Source organism: Podarcis muralis, chromosome 12 (assembly GCF_964188315.1).
Source record: "Podarcis muralis chromosome 12, rPodMur119.hap1.1, whole genome shotgun sequence".
Taxonomy (NCBI): Eukaryota; Metazoa; Chordata; class Lepidosauria; order Squamata; family Lacertidae; genus Podarcis; species Podarcis muralis.
The window spans coordinates 29,396,407-29,416,253 of NC_135666.1; the positions used below are offsets into that span (position 1 = coordinate 29,396,407).

Here is a 19,847-nt window from a genome sequence, read left to right on the forward strand (position 1 = left end):
ACTGGCTGTTAACATACCCCATCATAGATTTTTATAAAACACCCAGTTGCATCATTCCTCCAAGAGGGTTGCTGTAAACAGAATAACGAACGACTGTCAAAACAGTGTGGCTTAAGACCTCCCTTTGTCCAGTCTTAATTTCTCTGCACCATTGTCTGTTTAATTCTTGCAGCTTGCTATACCGCACAATGATGAGTGGACCCGATTTGCCCGGACTCTGGTGGAAATCCGTGCCAACAGAGCAGACAGCGAAGAAGAAGGAACCATGGAGATCTCTGCCTAGAGGAGAGAAAGGTGTCCTTCCCTTTGTAGTCACCTGCCCTCTGTCGATTGCAGTCATGTTCTATGTCAAGTCAGTATTGTTGTGGCTTTCCATGCCAGTGTTGCTGCCAGCATTCCCCAGGGTTCCGATTTCTCCATATTAATCGTGTTGTGCTTCAAGCTGTCTGAAAATATCCAGAGCGTTTTCATGCTTCATATTTCTTTTTGAGAAGTTTACGAATGAGAGGACAAATCAAGCCCAAGCGGGTTCAGTTGTTGCCTTTTAAATCCTTTAGTAGCTGCAGTAACTAGCTAGGAACTCCTGAATAAACTTGGGCTCACGCGCGTTTCTGGCACAGTCCTATTAAATCCATATGAAGTCAGATATGATTGGGTACAGATGTGGTGCGCTTCGCAACATGGGACTGGGCCAGAGACTTTTAGATGTGGTGTTTCACATGGTGACTTACATTATGAATGGATGTACTATACGAACATTGCTGCTCCTTATTTATTGCGGTGTGCTGCATGGAACATATTTATTTGAAAGCATTAAAATAAACGATCCCAAAGCATGTGCATAACGAGCAAACTGCATTGTCTCTGCATGCCTGTTGGGGTTATGTCGAGTCCCAAACAACTATTACTGGATGTCACTTTTTACTAAAATGAAATCTGTAAAAGGGTTTGGTTGAATAAACAGAACTTTCTAAAATCGCCTATTAATCCTAGATACTTTAGCAATATTTCATGTGCAGTTGGTCCCCGGCACTCATTGCAGGATACCACTAATGGTCTGAATGAGGAAGTGTTGTTTCAGAAGTAGACAGAGGCAACGGCAGTAAAATGTGTCAGAGCTGTTCTGTAGCCAAGTTTTGTTGGTTTTCTTCTTGATAAAATTATTTCCGTTACTGGTCAGTCAGAGAATTGTAACTTCTGGGGTAGTAACATTGATTAGATGAACAGGGTTTTGTTTTTCTTGGAGTGGTAAGAGTCAATATTACTTGCTCAGATTTGCACTGGTAATACAAATGCACAACCATAATTAATCTTACCGGCGAGATTTCTGTGGGCCATTCTGATGCTTCATATGTATAGATCCATGTGTAAATTTAAGCTCTGAGCTTCTTTAGCTTCCCAGGCACACGGGCCAATTTTCCACTGTGCTCACTTAAAAGACTGCAGAATCTGTCTGTGCACTTACATGAGGTCTGACATTAATTCCTCTGTTCAGCTGCAACCATTGGGATGGTCCATTGGGAGGGCTTTGGAGTCCTGCCTGCCCATCCCGCTTCCATCAGTCCCACCCATCATGGTCAATGGTCAGGGATGGTGAAGAGCTACAAGTTTCCCATCCCTACATTAGTATCCGAACTGGACATACCTTCCTAGTCCACTGTTAAATGATCCAAAATACGTGTCTTTTGTCAATGGAATGCGACTGGCAGTGCCTCAAGGCGAGGGTTGTTTGGATACTGTTTAAGCTCCATGTCAGCATCTTTCATCCTAACCTGCTCAAAATGATGCAGAGGATCAGTTTGGTCCAGATACTTGGCTTTGCAGAGAGAGTCAAAGCAAAAAAAAAAACAAAACCACACATTTTGGTTCTACTGCTCACAATTCCATTTTTTTCTGTCTGCAGCCACGCATCTGCCAACTGGCACCATCCGTTTTGTCCCCGGACTTTGCCAAAATACAGTTGTTGGATTTAGCGCCCTGTATTTCCTGGAAAGTTGCAGCGCTGCCTCTTAGGCGGCAAGTAGGACTACTTTCTAAAGTACACACAGAGAGTGGTTAAAAAAGCACAATTTGTTCAAGTGCTGTTTCTGGGTTATTTGCTGTGTTTAACTTCCCCAGAGAGTTCCATAATGAAAGTATCTTGAGGCTTACTTATTTCCAAACCAGCCAGTAATTTATTATGTATAATCATTAGATTTAAAATATGTCCTTTAGCGTAAGCAGCAAGCTAAACGGCTCAAGTGACAAAACGATGCTTCCATTTCCAAAGTGCTTTTTACACTGCTCGTTTTCCACAGCGCGGAGCCTAATCAGAACTGACGAGCCGAATGCACAGCCACACCAGTTGGGCTGTGCTCATCGGACGTGTCCAAGGAACCAATGTGGCAAAGAGGTCCTCCTTGGTGGCACATTCAGGGCACTCTTGCCCTTAAGTCTTGGTGCAGTTAGAGCGATGGCTGCTCTTATCAATAGCGCTGCAGTCCTTACCCTAGCCGTGGAGGTGTGCTGGTATTAAACCCATATTATAGCTGACTGGCTGAGGTTAAGACAACAGGATCTTGCTTAAGGCTAGCAGCTTGTTAAATTTGTGGCAGAATTTGAGGTTTGAATAAGGTGGGTCGGGGAGACTGCTCAGCATTCAGCTCAAATTCTCAGCCAGGACACAATACCCGTACGAGGCACAGCAAGGCTTTATAAATTGACAGCCTGGCCTTCTTTTCATGAAGAAGTCAAGTTGGCAAAGTCCCATCTGAGCCTGCACCCAGCCAACGCTTGGGCACCTTCTGTTTCAACCTTTAAACGGCTGCTGAAAACTTTTCTGTTCCGCCAGGCTTATGCAGGCAATTAGGAATAGGTAATAGTAGTACCAGATTTTAATTTTTATGTGTGTTTTTAAGTATATATAGATACTATTGTAAAACACTTTGATATTTCTTATAATAGCGACCAGCATATATTTTTCTTAAAATAAATGCACGGAGTTCGGATCTGCTGCAAACACCCAAAGCTTGTTTAATGAAGGCCCTTGCTCTTAATTGAGACGTAGAACTTTAACCAATCAGTTCTATTAAATCAATAAAAATTGCAGTATTCCGATTTTATGTTTTAAGTAATAATTTGTGGAGAATTTGATCCAGTTAGTGGCTTTAGTTAACGCTTTAAAAAGATCCAAGGCAAACTTTTTTATTACTATTAAAAACCAAAGCCTACATCTATTTTATAAAAATGGGACGAGCTTTTAAAAAGCTACCGGTGGTCTCAGCATGGGAAAACAGGCCATGTGGTGGCATCCGTGACAGATGGCTTGCACTGCGAAGCCTTTCTAGGCACATGTTGCAATACTTGTTAAAAGCAAGAAAAGAGTTCAGCCCTCAGTGACTTAGCCTCTCTCAGCCCCCTTAACGAAGTACAGCTCCCATAATTCTTTGCAGGAAGCTGTGACTGTTTTAAAGTGGTGTCATGGCACTTTCAATTGATGGCCTTAATGTGGCCTTAATGTTGGTCTCAGTTTCCCACTAAACTCTGCAAGGCGCCCCCCCCCCCCTCCAAAAGAAGGCAAAATATTTAATCTGGTTGTTATTATTATTATTGTATTTTTGTTTTGGTTTTTTAAAAAAATCTGTTTTAATTCATCAAAATTATTCAGAATTTCCACACAAATATTTTTCAATTACAAGCTGGCAGTTAAGGCAGATACTATTGATACAGTGCATGGATTTTTCTATTGCATTTATTTAAACAAGCAGCAGGTTACTCTAAGTGCACCAACACAAAAAACAAGAATCCAAATATCAGCAGGGCCTGGTGTGACCCCCTTGGGCACAGCCTCCATTAGTGTCGACGAAAGCTGTGCTGGAGCCCCGAGCCAAATAGCACTGAAGAATGTATAGCTACACCTCTCGATGGCTCGTGCCGTTTGGTGTTGAATTTTCATTTCTCGTGGTACGATGCTCTTCCATAAAGTGCAGAGACTATGGAAAAAATTACATTTCTCTTCCCACCCCCCAACCCCACAAGCCTTCTGATACCAGGAACAGAATATAATTGCTAAACGCTCGTCGATGTGGTTTCAGTTAGAAAAACATGTTCCCCATAAAACCCTCCTAATACAATCCAGGAATGCAACTTGTGCGTGTAGTAAAATACAGTCACTCTTGGCAAGACTCAGGTACCGCTCGTATCGACACCTTTCGAATCCTCCGGTACGGATGCAAATGGAATGTGTCCCCAAGTCTTAGACGCACTGTCTAAATTGTTCTGCGTTGAGCACCATGATCTCTGTTGAATAGCCAACATGCAGCCATGACGACAGGACAGCCCTCCCTGAAACATACCACCCTCCCCAACAAGAAGAGCAGTTGCATACAAATGTCTTTCCCCAAATGAGCCCAAGTACATTCACGACCCCAGGTATGTGCAAGAAAGAACAAAAATGCATTCAGGGACCCAAACCGATAAGACTATTCTAGCAAGAATTTCACAGTGATCTGATAAAAGGAAGCGCAGAGACCAATGATTCACACTTAAAAGATGGGGAGCAGGTGGGAAGAAAGACTTGCAGATCAGGTGGTGCTGGGTTGAGACCGGAAAGCTAAAGGAATGAAGTATTAAGTCTGATCAGATGAATGGCTCTTTCCCAACATTCTGTAAAAGGAAGTCGCTGCCTTGTGATCAGACAGGCGCTGCCTTTGAGGTAGGTGGTGAAGACCTAAATCGAGGTAAGTAAAGTCCAAATTTGTTTTCAATTCCTGCAAAAGTGGCAACAGCCAACTTGTAGCCCCCCACGTGGTCAGGATTCGGTGCAGGTAGGGTGATCCTTGTTTTCAGAACGGCTTCCGATCCAGCTGGCTTCCTGCAATACATATTTTATCAAGTGTGATTATGCAGCCTTCCACCATAAAAGTAAAGTTCTTTCCAGAGAAAAAGAGCCCCCCGCCCACAAGAGCTTGCCTGGGACAAAATGCTATTTGGTTCCGCCTCTCTCCAAACTCCCTCCCATTCGTGGCTATTCCTCCTGGTCATTGGGAACATCAGCACTCAACCTTATGGAAGAGTTGGTACCTGGGGCTGAGGAAGGACCATAGCTCAGTGGTAGTGCATCTGCTTTTTATGCAGGAGGTCCCCGGTTCCATCCCCAGCAACTCCAGGTAAAGCGATGCCCTGACTGAAACTGGGCAGACAATACTGGGCTAGATGGGAAGCTTCCTATAATCTTCTTTTTCCTCTTTTTTACCAATTTCTTATGCAATCCTTTCAGACAGCAAGCCACGGTTTTTTAAACTTTAGTCCGCTGACTGAGATGCTCTTTGACTATAGTTCCCATCAACCCTGGCCACTGGTCTTGCTGGCTGGGGCTGATGGAAGGTGGAGCCCAACAGCATCTGGGGTGGAGAATGTTTTACATACCTGTAGAAAAATAAAGTCCTATAATCTCCAGCAGCTGCCTATAAAGCAGCACAGTAGAAGTACGTTAAAAATTACTTTGAGACTCGCCCAGCAATCTGTTCAGTGTGAAATCTGTTTTGAGCGTCGGCAGAAGAGGTGAAAACATGGAAACTTAAGGTGACATGATGCACCAGTGATGCAAGTCTTAACACTAGTGCTGATGAGACTTCTCAATCTCATCAACAGCATTGCAGTATTAACAGCATGCCAACACTACTGTACTCTTCCATGCCAAAGGTTTCTAATGATTTTAATTTTTTTTTTTATTGGCAGATGGAAAAATGAAAGTTTTTCTTCTGTATCTTTCACTAATGGGTTTTCCCCTTTCCCCCTTATTCTTTTCTCTCTATTCTTTCTTTCTTTCTTTCTTTCTTTCTTTCTTTCTTTCTTTCTTTCTTTCTTTCTTTCTTTCTTTCTTTCTTGTTTTTTGGCTTTTGTTTTTCGGCTTTCTCCTATTTCTTTGGAGTCCTATGTCTGGGGCCTTTATTAGAGTTCATAGATTGTATACTCATGGGGGTAGTAGAGGGTTGATGGAGGACCCTGGGTGATGACCAGGAAAATGCTGGTCCCCCAGGATATGAGGCTGGGAGGAGAAAGGAAAGATCCCAGGTGCGAGCTGGGAGGAGCTACTGTCCTCTGTGGGTGGTAAGGACCAGGAACTACTTTTAAGAGAGAACTTCGTTTGGAAATCAATAAAACTATGTTGTTTTATTTTGAAAGAAAGGACTTTGTATTTCACTTCATCAATTTGTATCTTCTGTAGTTGTAATTTTATTGTATTATGGGAAAATCTTAATAAAAAGTCTTTTTAAAAAACCCTACTGCACTCTGTGAATGGATCTTCCCTTTGCTATTTGACTACTTGTGTTCCTCTTCCTGTCTGCCCTCATGTACATGACAAGCACTGATGTTAAAAAGTGTATCTCCCCTGAGCTTTAGTGACCCTTAATTCATAAAGAAAATCTGGAGCTCTTTATGACTAACTCCTATAAAGAGAGCCAAGGTGGTCAACCCAACATACCGTATTTTTCGCTATATAGGACGCACTTTTCCCCCTTCAAAAATGAAGGGGAAATGTGTGTGCGTCCTATGGAGCGAAGACGCCATAGCAGGAGACGCTATGGCAGGAGCCTCTTTAGCCGCGCGCCACCTCTCCAGCTGGGAGAGCGCTTGCGGGGCTAAAGAAGCCATAGAAGCTTTCCGCTGCTCCCCAACCTGCTCTTTGGGGCTCGTGGTGGGCTTCCCCCCGCCAGCTCCAAAGAGCAGGTTGAAAGGAACCTGAAGCCTGGAGAGCGAGAGGGGTCGGTGCGTACCGCCTGAAGGCAACTGAACGCATCTTAAATGGCACCTTGTTTTAGAGGGGGAAAACAAGAGGGGGAAAATTCTCCCCCTCTCTGCGCAGCACCTCCTGCCGCTTTGCTAAAGGGGCGCTGGGCAGAGAGGGCGAGATTTTTTTCTTCTTCTCCCCCCTCTAAAACAAGGTGCGTCCTATTGTCCGGTGCGTCCTTTGGTGCGAAAAGTACGGTACTTACGTTCCTCCAAAATCAATGTAGAACCATCTCTGCAGAAGCTCGTAAGTCACTAGGGTTACTCCAAACTGAGGAGACGACCGAAATACACGAGCTGAGGGGCAGGAAACCACACCATGATTAGCCACATTAATGCGTCAGGTTAACATGCATCCTTCCTTGTTAAAATGAGTGTTTGCAAAGGCTACCTGCAGCTCCTTTCCAAAATGCCCTGGGGCCTTCCTCTCGGAGGATCTTCCCGAAACAGTCAATCACGCCGCTGTAGGTTGTTTGTCCTGCACGGGCTGCCACCTGTAACCTCGTCTTGATCACATCCGCAGGCGTCACTAAGGAAGCGGCAGGCATTCCTGGAGAAAGGGAAAGCAGGGCAGAAAAGAAACCAGCTTGTTGAACTTGCTTAGAGATGGGTGAGTTGGCCTGTTAGGACCCTGGGAAGCTGCCTTCTGCTCCATCTAGCTCAGTATGGTCTGTGCTGATTGGCTTACTAGCAGTATATGTGAAAAGGATCTAGGGGTCAACAGTGAGTCAACAGTGTGATGCAGCAGCAAAAAAGGTTAATGCCATTGTAGGCTGCATCAACAGAAGTATAGTGTCCAGATCAAGGGAGGTCCCTATCTCTTTGGGGGCGCTGTGGTCTAAACCACTGATCCTTGGGCTTGCCGATCAAAAGGTCGCGGTTCGAATCCCTGCGATGTGGTGAGCTCCCGTTCCTCGGTCCCAGCTCCTGCCAAATTAGCAGTTCGAAAGCACGCCAAAAAGTGCAAGTAGATAAATAGGTACCGCTCCGGTGGGAAGGTAAACGGCGTTTCCGTGCGCTGCTCTGGTTTTGCCAGAAATGGTTTAGTCATGCTGGCCACATGACCTGGAAAAACTGTCTGCGGACAAACACCAGCTCCCTCGGCCTGTAAAGCGAGATGAGCGCCGCAACCCCAGAGTCATTCGCGACTGGACTTAACTGTCAGGGGTCCTTTGACCTTTACCTATTCTGCCTTTGTCAGACCACATCTGGAAAACTGTGTCCAATTCTGGGCACCACAATTTAAGGATGTTGACAAGCTGGAATGTGTGCAGAGGAGGGCAACTAGGATGATCAAGGGTCTGCATACCAAGCCTTATGAGGAATGGTTGAAGGAGCTGGGTATGTTGAGCCTGGAAAAGAGGAGGCTGAAAGGAGATATGGTAGCCATCTTCAAATATCTCAAGGGCTGTCACATGTAAGATGCAGCAAGCTTCTTTTCTCCTGCTCTGGAGGAGAGGATCTGAACCAATGGCTTCAAGTTACAAGAAAGGAGATTTCGACTAAACATACCGAAAAACTTTCCGACACCAAGAGCTGTTTGACAGTGGAACAGTCTCCCTCAGGAGGCTGTGGACTCTCCTTCCTTGTAGATTTTTAAGCAGAGGTTGGATGGCTATCTGTCATGGATGCTTTATTTTTCTTTTTAAGTTGAGTGGCAAACAGAAGTCTTCAATATGTCTGAAGCTTGCAGAGGGTCTTGAGTTCACTTTGGGGAGGTAAAAGTCAGCTCCCTTGTAGTTTCCAGCATTTGCCCCTATGTGCAGAATACTGGAAATTTTTGCACTTTTTTGACTTCAGGGCTACATCCTGTGAGAAGTCTTGTTAAACTCAAAACAGGCAGACAGGTACAAGTTATGCACAATACGCCAAAATAAAATAAAAACCCAAACCCCAACTCAATAATGTTCCATGTTTTCCTTTGGGCATATGCACATTTTTCAGCGTCTAATTTCTTCAGCAAAGTCTTGTTGGAAGATTTATGCTGGCAGATAAACAACAGAAAGCAACAAATACCGAATTATCAGCAGAGAAGGGGCCACAATCCTGAAACATGCTCTCTCCATGCAGTCAAAAGGGGCACCTCGAATGATTTTAGGCCTTGGACCAGCAGTTTTTCAAACTCAGTCTAATGAAATAATCCGTATTTAGATTTAAAGAAAAACAAGGGGGGGGGGGAGGACAAAAATAAAGCAAGACTGTATTCAAAAACAGTGTCTCTTCTTATTTTATTACTTTTCCATTTTGCGTCAGTTCCAAACCAGCTTGGTCAGATGTAGATGCATAAATCTCCTTTGCTTTTGCTATTTTTTTTTCATCTTCTTCTTCCCTCTAAAGCTTAATAATTCTGTAACAGTTTTTGTCCAAACCAATGTGGTTTGGCTCCAGAACGCCATCTCACTTTTTTTTTTTTAGTAGACTCCTTTGAAAGAGATGTAAAAGTGTGTGTTTATCACCAAAATAAGGACTGCTCCTCGTCTCTCAAAACCCATTAAAAAAGAAAGGAAAACACACTGTGCGAACATTCACATTTGAACAGTTGGCAGAAGGTGGCTTTCTCTTAACATGGTCAGCGCTTCCCTTCAGCAAGTCCACGAGTCATCCATTTCACCTCCTGCTTATGAGACACAGAAGCTGGACTTTCACTCTTTAAAAATTAGCTGACTCTTGCAAAGACAGCAGCCATGCAGGCAGAAGCCCCGTCCCCGCTGTGGAGGTGGTATTTCACAGGAACAATGCTGCCATGTGAGCCTGGTCTGGCCACAAACCAAGCCAGTAGTCTTGCATGCTTCCAAGGTAATCCCCCTTGGGGACATCAGCAAGTGTGAACTAGCCCTGAGCTTTGTGGTACAAGTCCCAAATAGTTTCCATCTTATGCAAATTTTTGGAATGCAACTATCTGCAAGGCTTTGAAAACGGCAAGCCAGGACTCTTCAGAAACGTCTTTTAATTGCAAAGGTCCAGGCACCCTCGGCTGAGTTAAATAGTCTAACGTAGGTTGCCGAGCAGGCATTGTACAGTTGAGTAAAAACTCATGCTGCCCTGGGCACCTCTGGGAAGAAGGGCAGGATATCAATTGAATTAATACTAACAACAAAAATGACACAATCCAGAAACACTTCGGTACAGGAACCAAGAGACTGCTGTTTGTGGCAAGGAGGTGAACGGGTGAGAAAGAAGCAAAGAGAAGTTTGGAAAATTTTGGACAGTTGTCCACTTGCTCCTGAAATGTGACGTCCAAGTTAGGTGTGTGTGGCACTGCTTTGCAGGGGTTCCAGTCCTACTTGGATGGTAGTTTCCAGAGGGTGATGCTTGGGGAGTGTACTTTGGCCCTGTGGAGCCTAAATGTGGGCTTCCTCAGGGTTCGATTGTATCCCCCATGCCGTTTAATGAAACCACAGAGTGGGGTCATCTGGGATTTTGGAGTACGTTGTCGGAAATATGCTGATGACACACAGCTCTATTCATTTACATCTGGACCTCTGAGGCGACAATGGTCTTGACTCAGTCAAGAACTTCCAGGTGAGTGCTATCCCTGGACAGACTTGGAGGGGATTGTGCCAGTCCTCAGGCCTTGAATTCTCCAGATACTTTGGGTTACAACTCCCATTAACTCCATTCACTCTGCCAAGGGCAGAGGATGACGGAAACCTCAGTCCAAAACAAATGGAGTGATAACTACCTGTGGACTGTGCCTCCAACGTTAGCCAAGGCTTAGTATGGGGGCCTTGTGAGAAACCTACTTCTGTCCCGAATAACCAAACCTAGTTCCTGTCCCCATTTCCAGGGGAAGAATCTCTTCCCAAAAAGTCTTTGAAAGCTCCCAGTCAGGGAAGTGTGATTATTATGTTTCTGCCAATATAAAGTATACATGATAAAACTTCAGTTCTTCCTATAATCCTTTACTTCCTTTTAGCCCAGTAATATCACCCTTGCTTTCGCTAGTACCTGCCACTCACTCCCACCCTCCCAGTCCTATACTGCACGATAAGAGAGTCAAGTCACTGCCCTGAACAGTAATCAGCTAATGGAAGATAACCTGAAATGGAAATATAGTAAAAAAAAAAAATACAAGATAGGGTCCACATTACTGTGCATTTTCTAACCCTATACTGGCAACTACTGATAAAGAGAGGCTACTTCTGTGGCTGAACTGAACTTCAAAGAGACAGTTATCACAGTCTGCAATCGCTTAACAATGGGCAGAGAAGGAAAAAAAATAGAAAATCTAAGAAATGACTTGGCTCAACACACTGGCTTAGGTTTCAAGTCTAGATAGGATACAGAGCTCAAAAACTGTTTTGTTCTATTATGTTGGGTTACAATTGACGCGGCTTTAAATCCATAGTCTTCTGACAATTCAGCACAAAGTAATGTACTAACTGAGCAGTTTTTTAATAACCGAATCTCTTGTGGATGTTATGCCTAGTCATGTATCATAGGAGTAATTAATTATATTACCACCTGATCCCTTATATCCTTTGCTCAATCACTAAAGACTTCTCGGGAGTCACTGTTAGTGGCTCCTCATGGCTTGGTTAAATCATGTGTTCAGTATTCTGAGTCCATTTGTGCAGGGTCTCCCACACACCACTTAGACACAACTGTAATCAAGCAGCATACAAACTGTCAAAATAATAATGAATTAAAAAATGAGAACCTGAAAGTCCCAAATCAAAATAAACATCTGCTGTAGAATGGTGCATGCCATCAGCACTGGGTTAGCTGAACGCAGGCAGCGGACAATCTCTCAAAGGGGTTGGCTGCCAGGAGGTTTCACTGAGAGAGCAGCCTGTTTGATCTCAGAAGTCATGATGAGCTTTGTAGGTCATACATATAACTAGAATATAATGGTGCCCAGAGCTATGGTACAGATAACATGGGCAACATTTACCACAGCTTACTCTTCACAACAGAACAACTAAACAGGGAAATGCACCCAGGCACCGCCTCTTGGTATGGGAAGTACCATGACCGGTAGCCACTGACAGCTGTAATCCTCCCAAAAATGTGTACAATGATCATTTCAAGCCATCCAAGTTGGCAGCTGTCCGTCACCAAAGATGGTGGCAGTGAGGTCCACAATTTAACTTTGCACCGTGTCCTGAATCTCCCACTATCTCTGTCATGAATACCACTAACCATTCAGCTTCACTGGGTGACCCCAGGCTCCAGCTTTATAAAAGACAGAGGGGGAATTCTCACTCTCCACCCCATGTTCTATTATATACGTATAGTTCTCCCCCCCCCCCCCCAACTTTTTATTCGCCTTTTTTTAAACAAACAAATAATCATTAAACATTGTATGCCTTTCCTCACAGGAACCCCGTGATAATTTTGGCTGTCCTTTCCCTGCACCTTTTCCAGCTGTACAATATCCTTTTTAAGGTGTGGCGACCAAAACTGCCACACAGGATTCCAAGTGTGGTTTGGATATACTCGAATGCTTAGTCATCAGGGAATGGACTTTCTTGCATTTCCCAAAAACCAAGCATCCGGGTTTGCATACTTAAAGCCTGGACACTCTTTTCTTTTCTTTCTTTTAAAGAACACAGCAGTGAGGAACTGGGACTCAGCACTGAAGTGTGAACATTCACAATGAGTTCACCAGAGACGTGTGAAATATGGAATAGTCAACTGCAGAAGGCTTATAGGCAAGGGCTGAGGCTCAGTGGCATGGCATGCAGAAGGCCCGAAGTTCAACCCTGGGCATCCCCATATGTGTTGTTGTTGTTGTTTAGTCGTGTCCGACTCTTCGTGACCCCATGGACCAGAGCACACCAGGCACTCCTGTCTTCCACTGCCTCCCGCAGTTTGGTCAAACTCATGTTTGTATCTTCGAGAACACTGTCCAACCATCTCGTCCTCTGTCGTCCCCTTCTCCTTGTGCCCTCCATCTTTCCCAACATCACAGTCTTTTCCAGAGAGTCTTCTCTTCTCATGAGGTGGCCAAAGTATTGGAGCCTCAGCTTCAGGATCTGTCCTTCCAGTGACCACTCAGGGCTGATTTCCTTAAGAATGGAGAGGTTTGATCTTCTCAAAAGTCTCCTCCAGCACCATAATTCAAAAGCATCAATTCTTCGGCGATCAGCCTTCTTTATGGTCCAGTTTTCACTTCCATACATCACTACTGGGAAAACCATAGCTTTAACTATACAGACCTTTGTTGGCAAGGTGATGTCTCTGCCTTTTAAGATGCTGTCTAGGTTTGTCATTGCTTTTCTCCCAAGAAGCAGGCATCTTTTAATTTCGTGACTGCTGTCTCCATACGTAGGGCTGGGAGAAAACCCTGCCTGGAGAAGCTGCTGCCAGTTAGTGCAGGCAATACCAGATGGCTCAATGGCCTGATTCAGTAGAAGGCAGCTTCCTATGTTCCTAAGCCATCCTATTTAAAGTCTCAGCATATGCTGATTTTGTGGTCTACAAACCAGCACTTCAGACCTCTTGGTTGTCATCCTCCAAACTAAGCAACAAAGACGCATGTCCATGCAGGCAAATGGCAGAGCTGGGAGTGAACTAGCATCTTGGATCCTTTTAGCTACCAACAGCAGAAGTGGATAATCTAGCCATCAGTCGTAGAGAACATTTGGCTGCAAAGAGCATCCGGATATTATATCCTGCCTCTTTATATAGACAGAGCAAAAACATGCCAAGTTGGGAAAGGAAAGGGGGAGAAGAAGGTGAGAGAGAGAGAGGGACCGCTTAGAGCTCTGCTCAGAGTATTCGGCACAGACTGAAGCAGAGCCCAACGCTGAAAGAGCTGAATGCTGGGGTCAACGCCTGTGGTTTCAGGAACGGGAGCAGTTAGCTTTGATACTCTCGCATTTGGAATACAGAAGGCAAAATGCTCAATGCCTGCTTTTTCTGGGCTTTCTGAACTGTGACTCTACACAGGGCCCCTTTAGCTGCTTCTCAGCAGGACAGGGGGGGAAAGCATTTGCTATTTGCCTTTTCATTCCATGCAGAAGAGGCCTGTCTTCTCCCAGAGCCATTACATTTCCATTATCTCTCATAATAACAGAAGTTCACCTTTTAGATAGATTTATATGCAGGATTTCAAATATGCTACTTTAAACATATGCTGATTTGAGCCATACTGGAGAGAAAGATTTTTTTATTTTATGTATAACTTTTTTTATTATTTTCAAGAGAGAGCTTTCCCCCTCTCTACCCTTTCCAATAGTCAACAAAGTTTATTATGCCAGCCAGCAGCTTCTCTTTTATCATAGCGGCTTGGTCTCCTCCTGTCAGAAGGCATGGATAGATTTGGGGCATGCCTTCGGAATCTTATATTATTAACATAACATTCAAAAGTCTGCTGATCAGGGAGACGTCAAAACTAAGAATATTCTTTTATGAGCCACTTTTAAGCAACCCCTTTCATGGCCCCCACCCAAATGCCTGCGAAAGAGAGCTCTTCGCATTACCATTTCAACATTCAAATCCATCACAGACTGACATAAGAGAGTCTGGAAATGGAAGACATCCCTAGTGCAGATTGGCTGCAATGCTTGAGTCAGCTGTATGTAACCGGCTAGCAAGGGTCTAGCAGTCGGTCGCCAGCAGCATCTGACACCCGGACTCCGGCAAACACACCAGCTCCAGCACTTAAGATTCTGGTGACATGACCTATAAAGCAGAACACCAGGCAGCATCTCTCTGTGCATTCACAGTAGTCCCTTCGCAGACCTAGTCCTTCACATAGTCATCTCAAGCTTTTAAAAAGATGCCCATGAGCCTTTTCCTGCAAGATCATCATGTGGCAAGGAGTTCCACGAGCTATATTATGCATCATGTACGGGCGCATGCTTCCTTTCACATGGCTTAAACCAGATGCCAATCCATTTTATAAACTCCCAAGTTATTCTTTTTTCTTTTCTTTTCCAAATCTGGAGAGAATTGCAAAAGCCTCTATCAGATTTCAGGCACAGCACGTATAGGAGGATACAGTCATCTATGGGAATGTGTGCAAGGAAATCTGAGCCTTAGGAGAAGGAAAGCATTGGGTGTGGGGGCTCTGCACGCTAAACCTCATGTCATTTAATCTGGTCCTGCTAGTGGAGGGGCAGGAATAACAGCTTTGGAGCAGAGAAGATGCTTTGCAATGCATCAGTCCCTGGCACGCCTCTGCCTACAACCCTGGAGAGCCTCTGCCAGGCAGCACTATAGCCTAAGGGTAGCCAATGCGGTGCCCTCCATAAGTTTTGTTGGACTACAACTCCCATCATCCCTGACCACAGGCCATGCTGGTTGGGGCTGATGGGAGCAGAAGTCCAATAACATCCAGAGGCACTGGTTTTCCCTGTGCTAGTCCCAAATAATCACCTCTTTGCTCAAAATGTTGCTTCCTCCAGATCACTGACCAGTCTACCTCCATGGCAATTCCACTACTGAATAAAGTCCATGTCACAGTTCCTGACCCAACTAGATACAGATCAAACTATTCAAGGGCCCAATCCACTTGCAATCTCCAGGCACCAAAGGGTACAGAACAAGGGTGGGGGACCTTTTCTGGCCAGAGGGCTGGATCTTTATCTCCCCCCCCCACCTGCCCCCCCCAGCAGGCCAAAGCAGACAGGTAGGTGGGGCTGCCGGCCTGCCAATCACCTGGCATGCTTTCCTCTGAAGCCCTAAGTCAAGTGAACCATTGTAAGCATTGTAAGCATTATCATGCAGGGATGAGTACCAAGGGCTTGGAAACCATCCAACTTCTGGTGCTTCTCCTTCCAATGTCCACACTTTTGAGGGGGTGGCTGTTTTAAAGCCCTTCGTTTGGAAGCATAGGGGATGTACACAAAGGTCTTCCAACTACATGCACTGGAAGAAGAAACAAGTGAGAGGTTGAAGTTGTGCTGCTATCCCTCTGTCAGCTGCTGGGTGGTGGCAGCAACGCCTTACTGGGCAACTGGGAGCTTTGGGTATGATGTCATGCATGAGGTCGGGTGTAGGGTGGTTGAGAGTGGCTTCTTAAAAAATGCCCTGGCAGCCAAGCCTGGCCCCTAGACTAGAGCTTCGCCACCCCTGGTACATTAACGTCCCAAGAAAAAACATTACTTACCAGCTATTGCTCCAGCTAGAAGCAGCGACCAAGGGCTCACCCGCCCATCTTCACCTGCAAAAGCAGATTTCATGTGAGCGTAACAGGGGAAGTAAATGGCAGAGAAGGGGATGTCGCGGAGAAAGCATGCCTTGGCTCCCTAGGACAGGAAAACAGAACAAAAAAAGAAAAGCTGCATTATGGACAGAACCACAGCAAGGTAGAGGAAGCGCAGAATTAAGTTGCAGACCACAGAAACCAACCAGCTTCTTAGGCACACTTGTTAAGGATAGACTGTGGCTAAATTGTTTCGCAGGAACAGTCAGTGCAGCACAGCCACCCTCAAGACACCAGCATTGCTGTTGCTTACCTGGGTGGCACAAGGTGGGGAGGGCAGGGGGGCAGTGGTGTCTGCACAAGTGCACTGGTGGGAGTGCAGGAGGGGCTCTGCTGGGATGCATGGGCAACCCCAAGCTCACTACTGCTGTACTCACTACCGGTGTCGGGACAATGGCTTTGTGACGCTGAACCACTGCATCAGCTACTCCTGGTTTTCTGCTGGCAAAGTAAAAATGCCACCCACTTGTGGAAAGGTATCATAGAATTGCAGAGTTGGAAGGGACCATGGGGGTCATCCAACCCCCTACAATGAAGGAATCTTTTGCCCAACGTAGGACTCGAACCCACAAATTTGAGATTAAGAGTCTCACGCTCTACTGACTGAGCTATCCCAGGTGTTGTGCGAAGTCTCAAGAAAAGTTCTCGCAATGTAGATTTAAGGATGTAGCCGACACAAATGCCTACTGGTACCAGGCAGGTGCCTTCGCTGTATTTTTTTAAATTATTTTTTTGGCACCTGCTTAAAACATTTTTGTTTAGGCAAGTCTATCCAGACATGCAGATGTTGATGTTTTAGTTTACTGTTGGTTTTAATTGTGGGGTTTTGGTTTTTTTTACATGTTTTAAATGTTATGCTTTTAAAGGTAAAGGTACCCCTGCCCGTACGGGCCAGTCTTGCCAGACTCTAGGGTTGTGCGCCCATCTCACTCAAGAGGCCGGGGGCCAGCGCTGTCCAGAGACACTTCCGGGTCATGTGGCCAGCATGACATCACTGCTCTGGCGAGCCAGAGCCGCACACGGAAACGCCGTTTACCTTCCCGCTAGTAAGCGGTCCCTATTTATCTACTTGCACCCGGGGGTGCTTTTGAACTGCTAGGTTGGCAGGCGCTGGGACCGAACAACGGGAGCGCACCCCACCGCGGGGATTCGAACCGCCGATCTTTCAATCGGCAAGTCCTAGGCGCTGAGGCTTTTACCCACAGTGCCACCCGCATCCCTGCTGAGGCTCCCTGGCACTCAAAATTGTGTAGACAGACTCAATCTGCATAGCAGGCCCTTCACATTTTGCAATAATTCTATTTGTTGTAATGTGTTGTTCTTTGTTTCTGTTTGCTTGTTTGTTTGTTTACTGGATTGTCTTTTAAGGTTGTCAGCTGCCTTGCGATTGGTATGGCAAGTGGCACAGAATAGTTTGTGAACAAACAAGCCAGCAAACCAGTCTTGCACAACAGCAAGGGGAAACACAGCTTCCACTGGCACAGCCCAACATGGAGAGACTTGTGGCATTGTGAAATGGTGCACGACTGCCTTGAGAACTGCACGAGGGGAAATGCTGACTGCCTGCAACAGACTTAAAAAGTCAGTTGCCATATTGATTACACTTCGCTTTATAGGAGTGTAGTTTGTTTGGATATAAATATATAAGCTGTTCTTCCTCAGGTGAGAGGAGCTATGGGCAGTTCTTCCATGGGTCCCTGAGCAAGTCAGCCTAAAGATGCTCAGTGGTACAGCATCTGCTTGGCATGGGGAAAATCTCTGATTTAATCCCTGGCATCTCCAAGGAGGGCTGGGAGAGATCTCAGTCTGAAATCGAGCCACTGACAGTCAGCAGAGTGGCTGTGGGACCTTTGGGATCATCACCGGCAGGCAGAACAAGCCTTGTTCCCCACACCTTCAAAAACGTGAGATCTGTGGTGGCTTTGAATTAGTTTTATACCTTGAACTATAAATGCAGCTGAGCCACAGATAGTCAACCTTTTGACCTTTACCTATACTTTCCCCTACGGAAAGGGTAACAGAAAAGACAACTGAAAAGCAGGCACACTACCAAGCTGCACCCACACTTTTCTCTGGATGACCTATGGGGGTCACAGGGTGAGATTCTAACATGGCAGCCCTGGAATTCGCAGATATTGCAACATAAGCAACGAGAAGCAACGCCTGCCCTGATAGAACATATGTGTACCAAAGTGCAGACACAGCCTACTAGCGCTTGTTAACTTTGCCTCTACGTAGCGCTCGTTCATTCATGTTGGCAGCGCTCATCCATTAATGCAAAGCAAAAGTGGAAACAAGATGTTGCACCATGGACTGCTCCTGTTCAGCATTCCAGCTGGCCATGTCCTTTCCCAGGATATCTGATTCCTTTCCACACATCCCTCCAACAAAATTCTGTGCACACTGAGCACAGTCAGTTTTCAATGTGCTGCTGGGGGTGTGTCCCCCCCCTCTACTTAGGGTTTTTTACCTAAAGATTGTTCATACTTCCCCAAGTCTGCTTATACCCTCCTCTTGTGCAGGGGTGGTGCCCTTGTTACTACATTAAGGATCCACACTCGGATAATGAGTTTAGTATTAGTATACAGCATATCAAAGAACTACAGTACCTGTGAAACTGACTCCTATTCATCTTCCTTACCTACCCCTTTATTCTCTTAGCAAACATCTACGGTTGCACTCCTGCAATCATTTGCTACGAGGGCGCAAAGCATGCCTAAGGGGCTCATAAATGCAGCGAGTCGCATTCTTAGAGACAAACACTCTTCCGGGTTCTACCGACTTGGCAGGCAACCTTGTGATTTGTTGCACTCTCTGGCAGGCAATGCAGGAGATGAACAAGTATTCTTTCATCTCAAAAATTTTCCCCAAAGGGTTGGGGAAAATATGCATTACGCCTTTTGTCACAGGAGAGTTCATTAGTCTTGCTTCATTTTCCATGCTGTCACCCAGATGCCTTTTGTTTCAATTGCACTTCAAGATACTGATTATGATCTTTCAGAGTCCTTCCTGCCCTTCTCTCTCTGTCCCATCACAACCTTAAGGTTGACCTATGAGCTCCCTCTCAACACCACCCAGGTTTAACATCAAAGGAACACAGAAAGCTATTCCTGGTGCACACTTTCCATGCAGGTTCAGCAGGGTCCTAGCCCAGGGCTGTGAACCCCTGGTCTTCCAGATGTGGTTGGACTCCAACTCCCATCAGCCTCAGCTAGTTCAGAGTGTGGTCAGGGATGCTGGGAGTTGTAGCCCAAGAACATCTGGAGGACTAGCCTGAGCCTGTAGAGCATCCCTTTATGCTTGGGCAGGATTTTGGTTGAGATTTAATAGATTTCTGCATATAAAAATTGGTGCATATTGTTCTGCTTTCCAATGACAGAACAGAACTTCAGATAAAGAAATGGCAAATATGCGCTTCAGTTTCTTCAAAATCATTAATGGAATTTAAGCGGCACTCTCTTCTCACTTTTACAGTAATCTCTTTCCAGAGATGGAAATAGCATACTTCTATATATATATAAAAGACCCTCTGGTAATATGCTTTCAGCTTTCAAGGCAGAAAATATCTGTCAAGCTTTGTTCAGCTATGTGTAAACAAAGCTGGATCAAAACTCGGATTCACTTTATTAACCACCACCTTTGGCTCCTTTCCAATATCTCAACAGTCTAAAGTTTCCCCTCGCCAACTCGGTTTTAAAGTCTGGGAAAAGCATGTTTACAGGCAGGCCTCATTTAACTGCAAGTTAATCACCTGCAACCAGCTAATGCCAATTAGGAAGGCTTTAAGGGAGAATGGCCAATGCATCCTGAAAATGCTAAGGAAACAGTTTGCTGTGAAGCAAGTTCTCGTATAGTTTTCAGTGAAACTTGCTTCCTACTTTTAAGTGTGTTCCAGATCGCCAGTCTCACTGTACCTTAGTGA

General features: G+C 45.3%; 2 protein-coding genes across 8 annotated transcripts in view; one reads left to right on the forward strand and one right to left on the reverse strand.

Moving 5' to 3' along the window:
- Positions 1–3,094, forward strand: part of DYNC1I1 (dynein cytoplasmic 1 intermediate chain 1) — a 237,002-nt gene extending 233,908 nt beyond the window's left edge. For all 4 annotated transcript variants that reach the window (XM_077936960.1, XM_077936962.1, XM_077936959.1 and 1 more), the window contains one exon: positions 173–3,094. In XM_077936960.1, coding sequence (XP_077793086.1) covers positions 173–283 — 111 coding nt within the window. In that variant the 3' untranslated portion in view covers positions 284–3,094. The remainder of the gene's footprint in view (positions 1–172) is intronic.
- A 479-nt stretch (positions 3,095–3,573) lies between these two features.
- SLC25A13 (solute carrier family 25 member 13) overlaps positions 3,574–19,847 on the reverse strand; it is a 107,664-nt gene continuing 91,390 nt past the window's right edge. For 3 of the 4 annotated variants that reach the window (XM_077936953.1, XM_028749835.2, XM_077936954.1), the window contains 4 exons: positions 15,830–15,968; positions 7,163–7,321; positions 6,978–7,068; positions 3,574–4,852 (listed from right to left, as the gene is read on the reverse strand). In XM_077936953.1, the coding sequence (XP_077793079.1) occupies positions 4,672–4,852; positions 6,978–7,068; positions 7,163–7,321; positions 15,830–15,968 (570 nt within the window). In that variant the 3' untranslated portion in view covers positions 3,574–4,671. The remainder of the gene's footprint in view (positions 4,853–6,977; positions 7,069–7,162; positions 7,322–15,829; positions 15,969–19,847) is intronic. The other variant, XM_077936955.1, reaches the window with a different exon arrangement.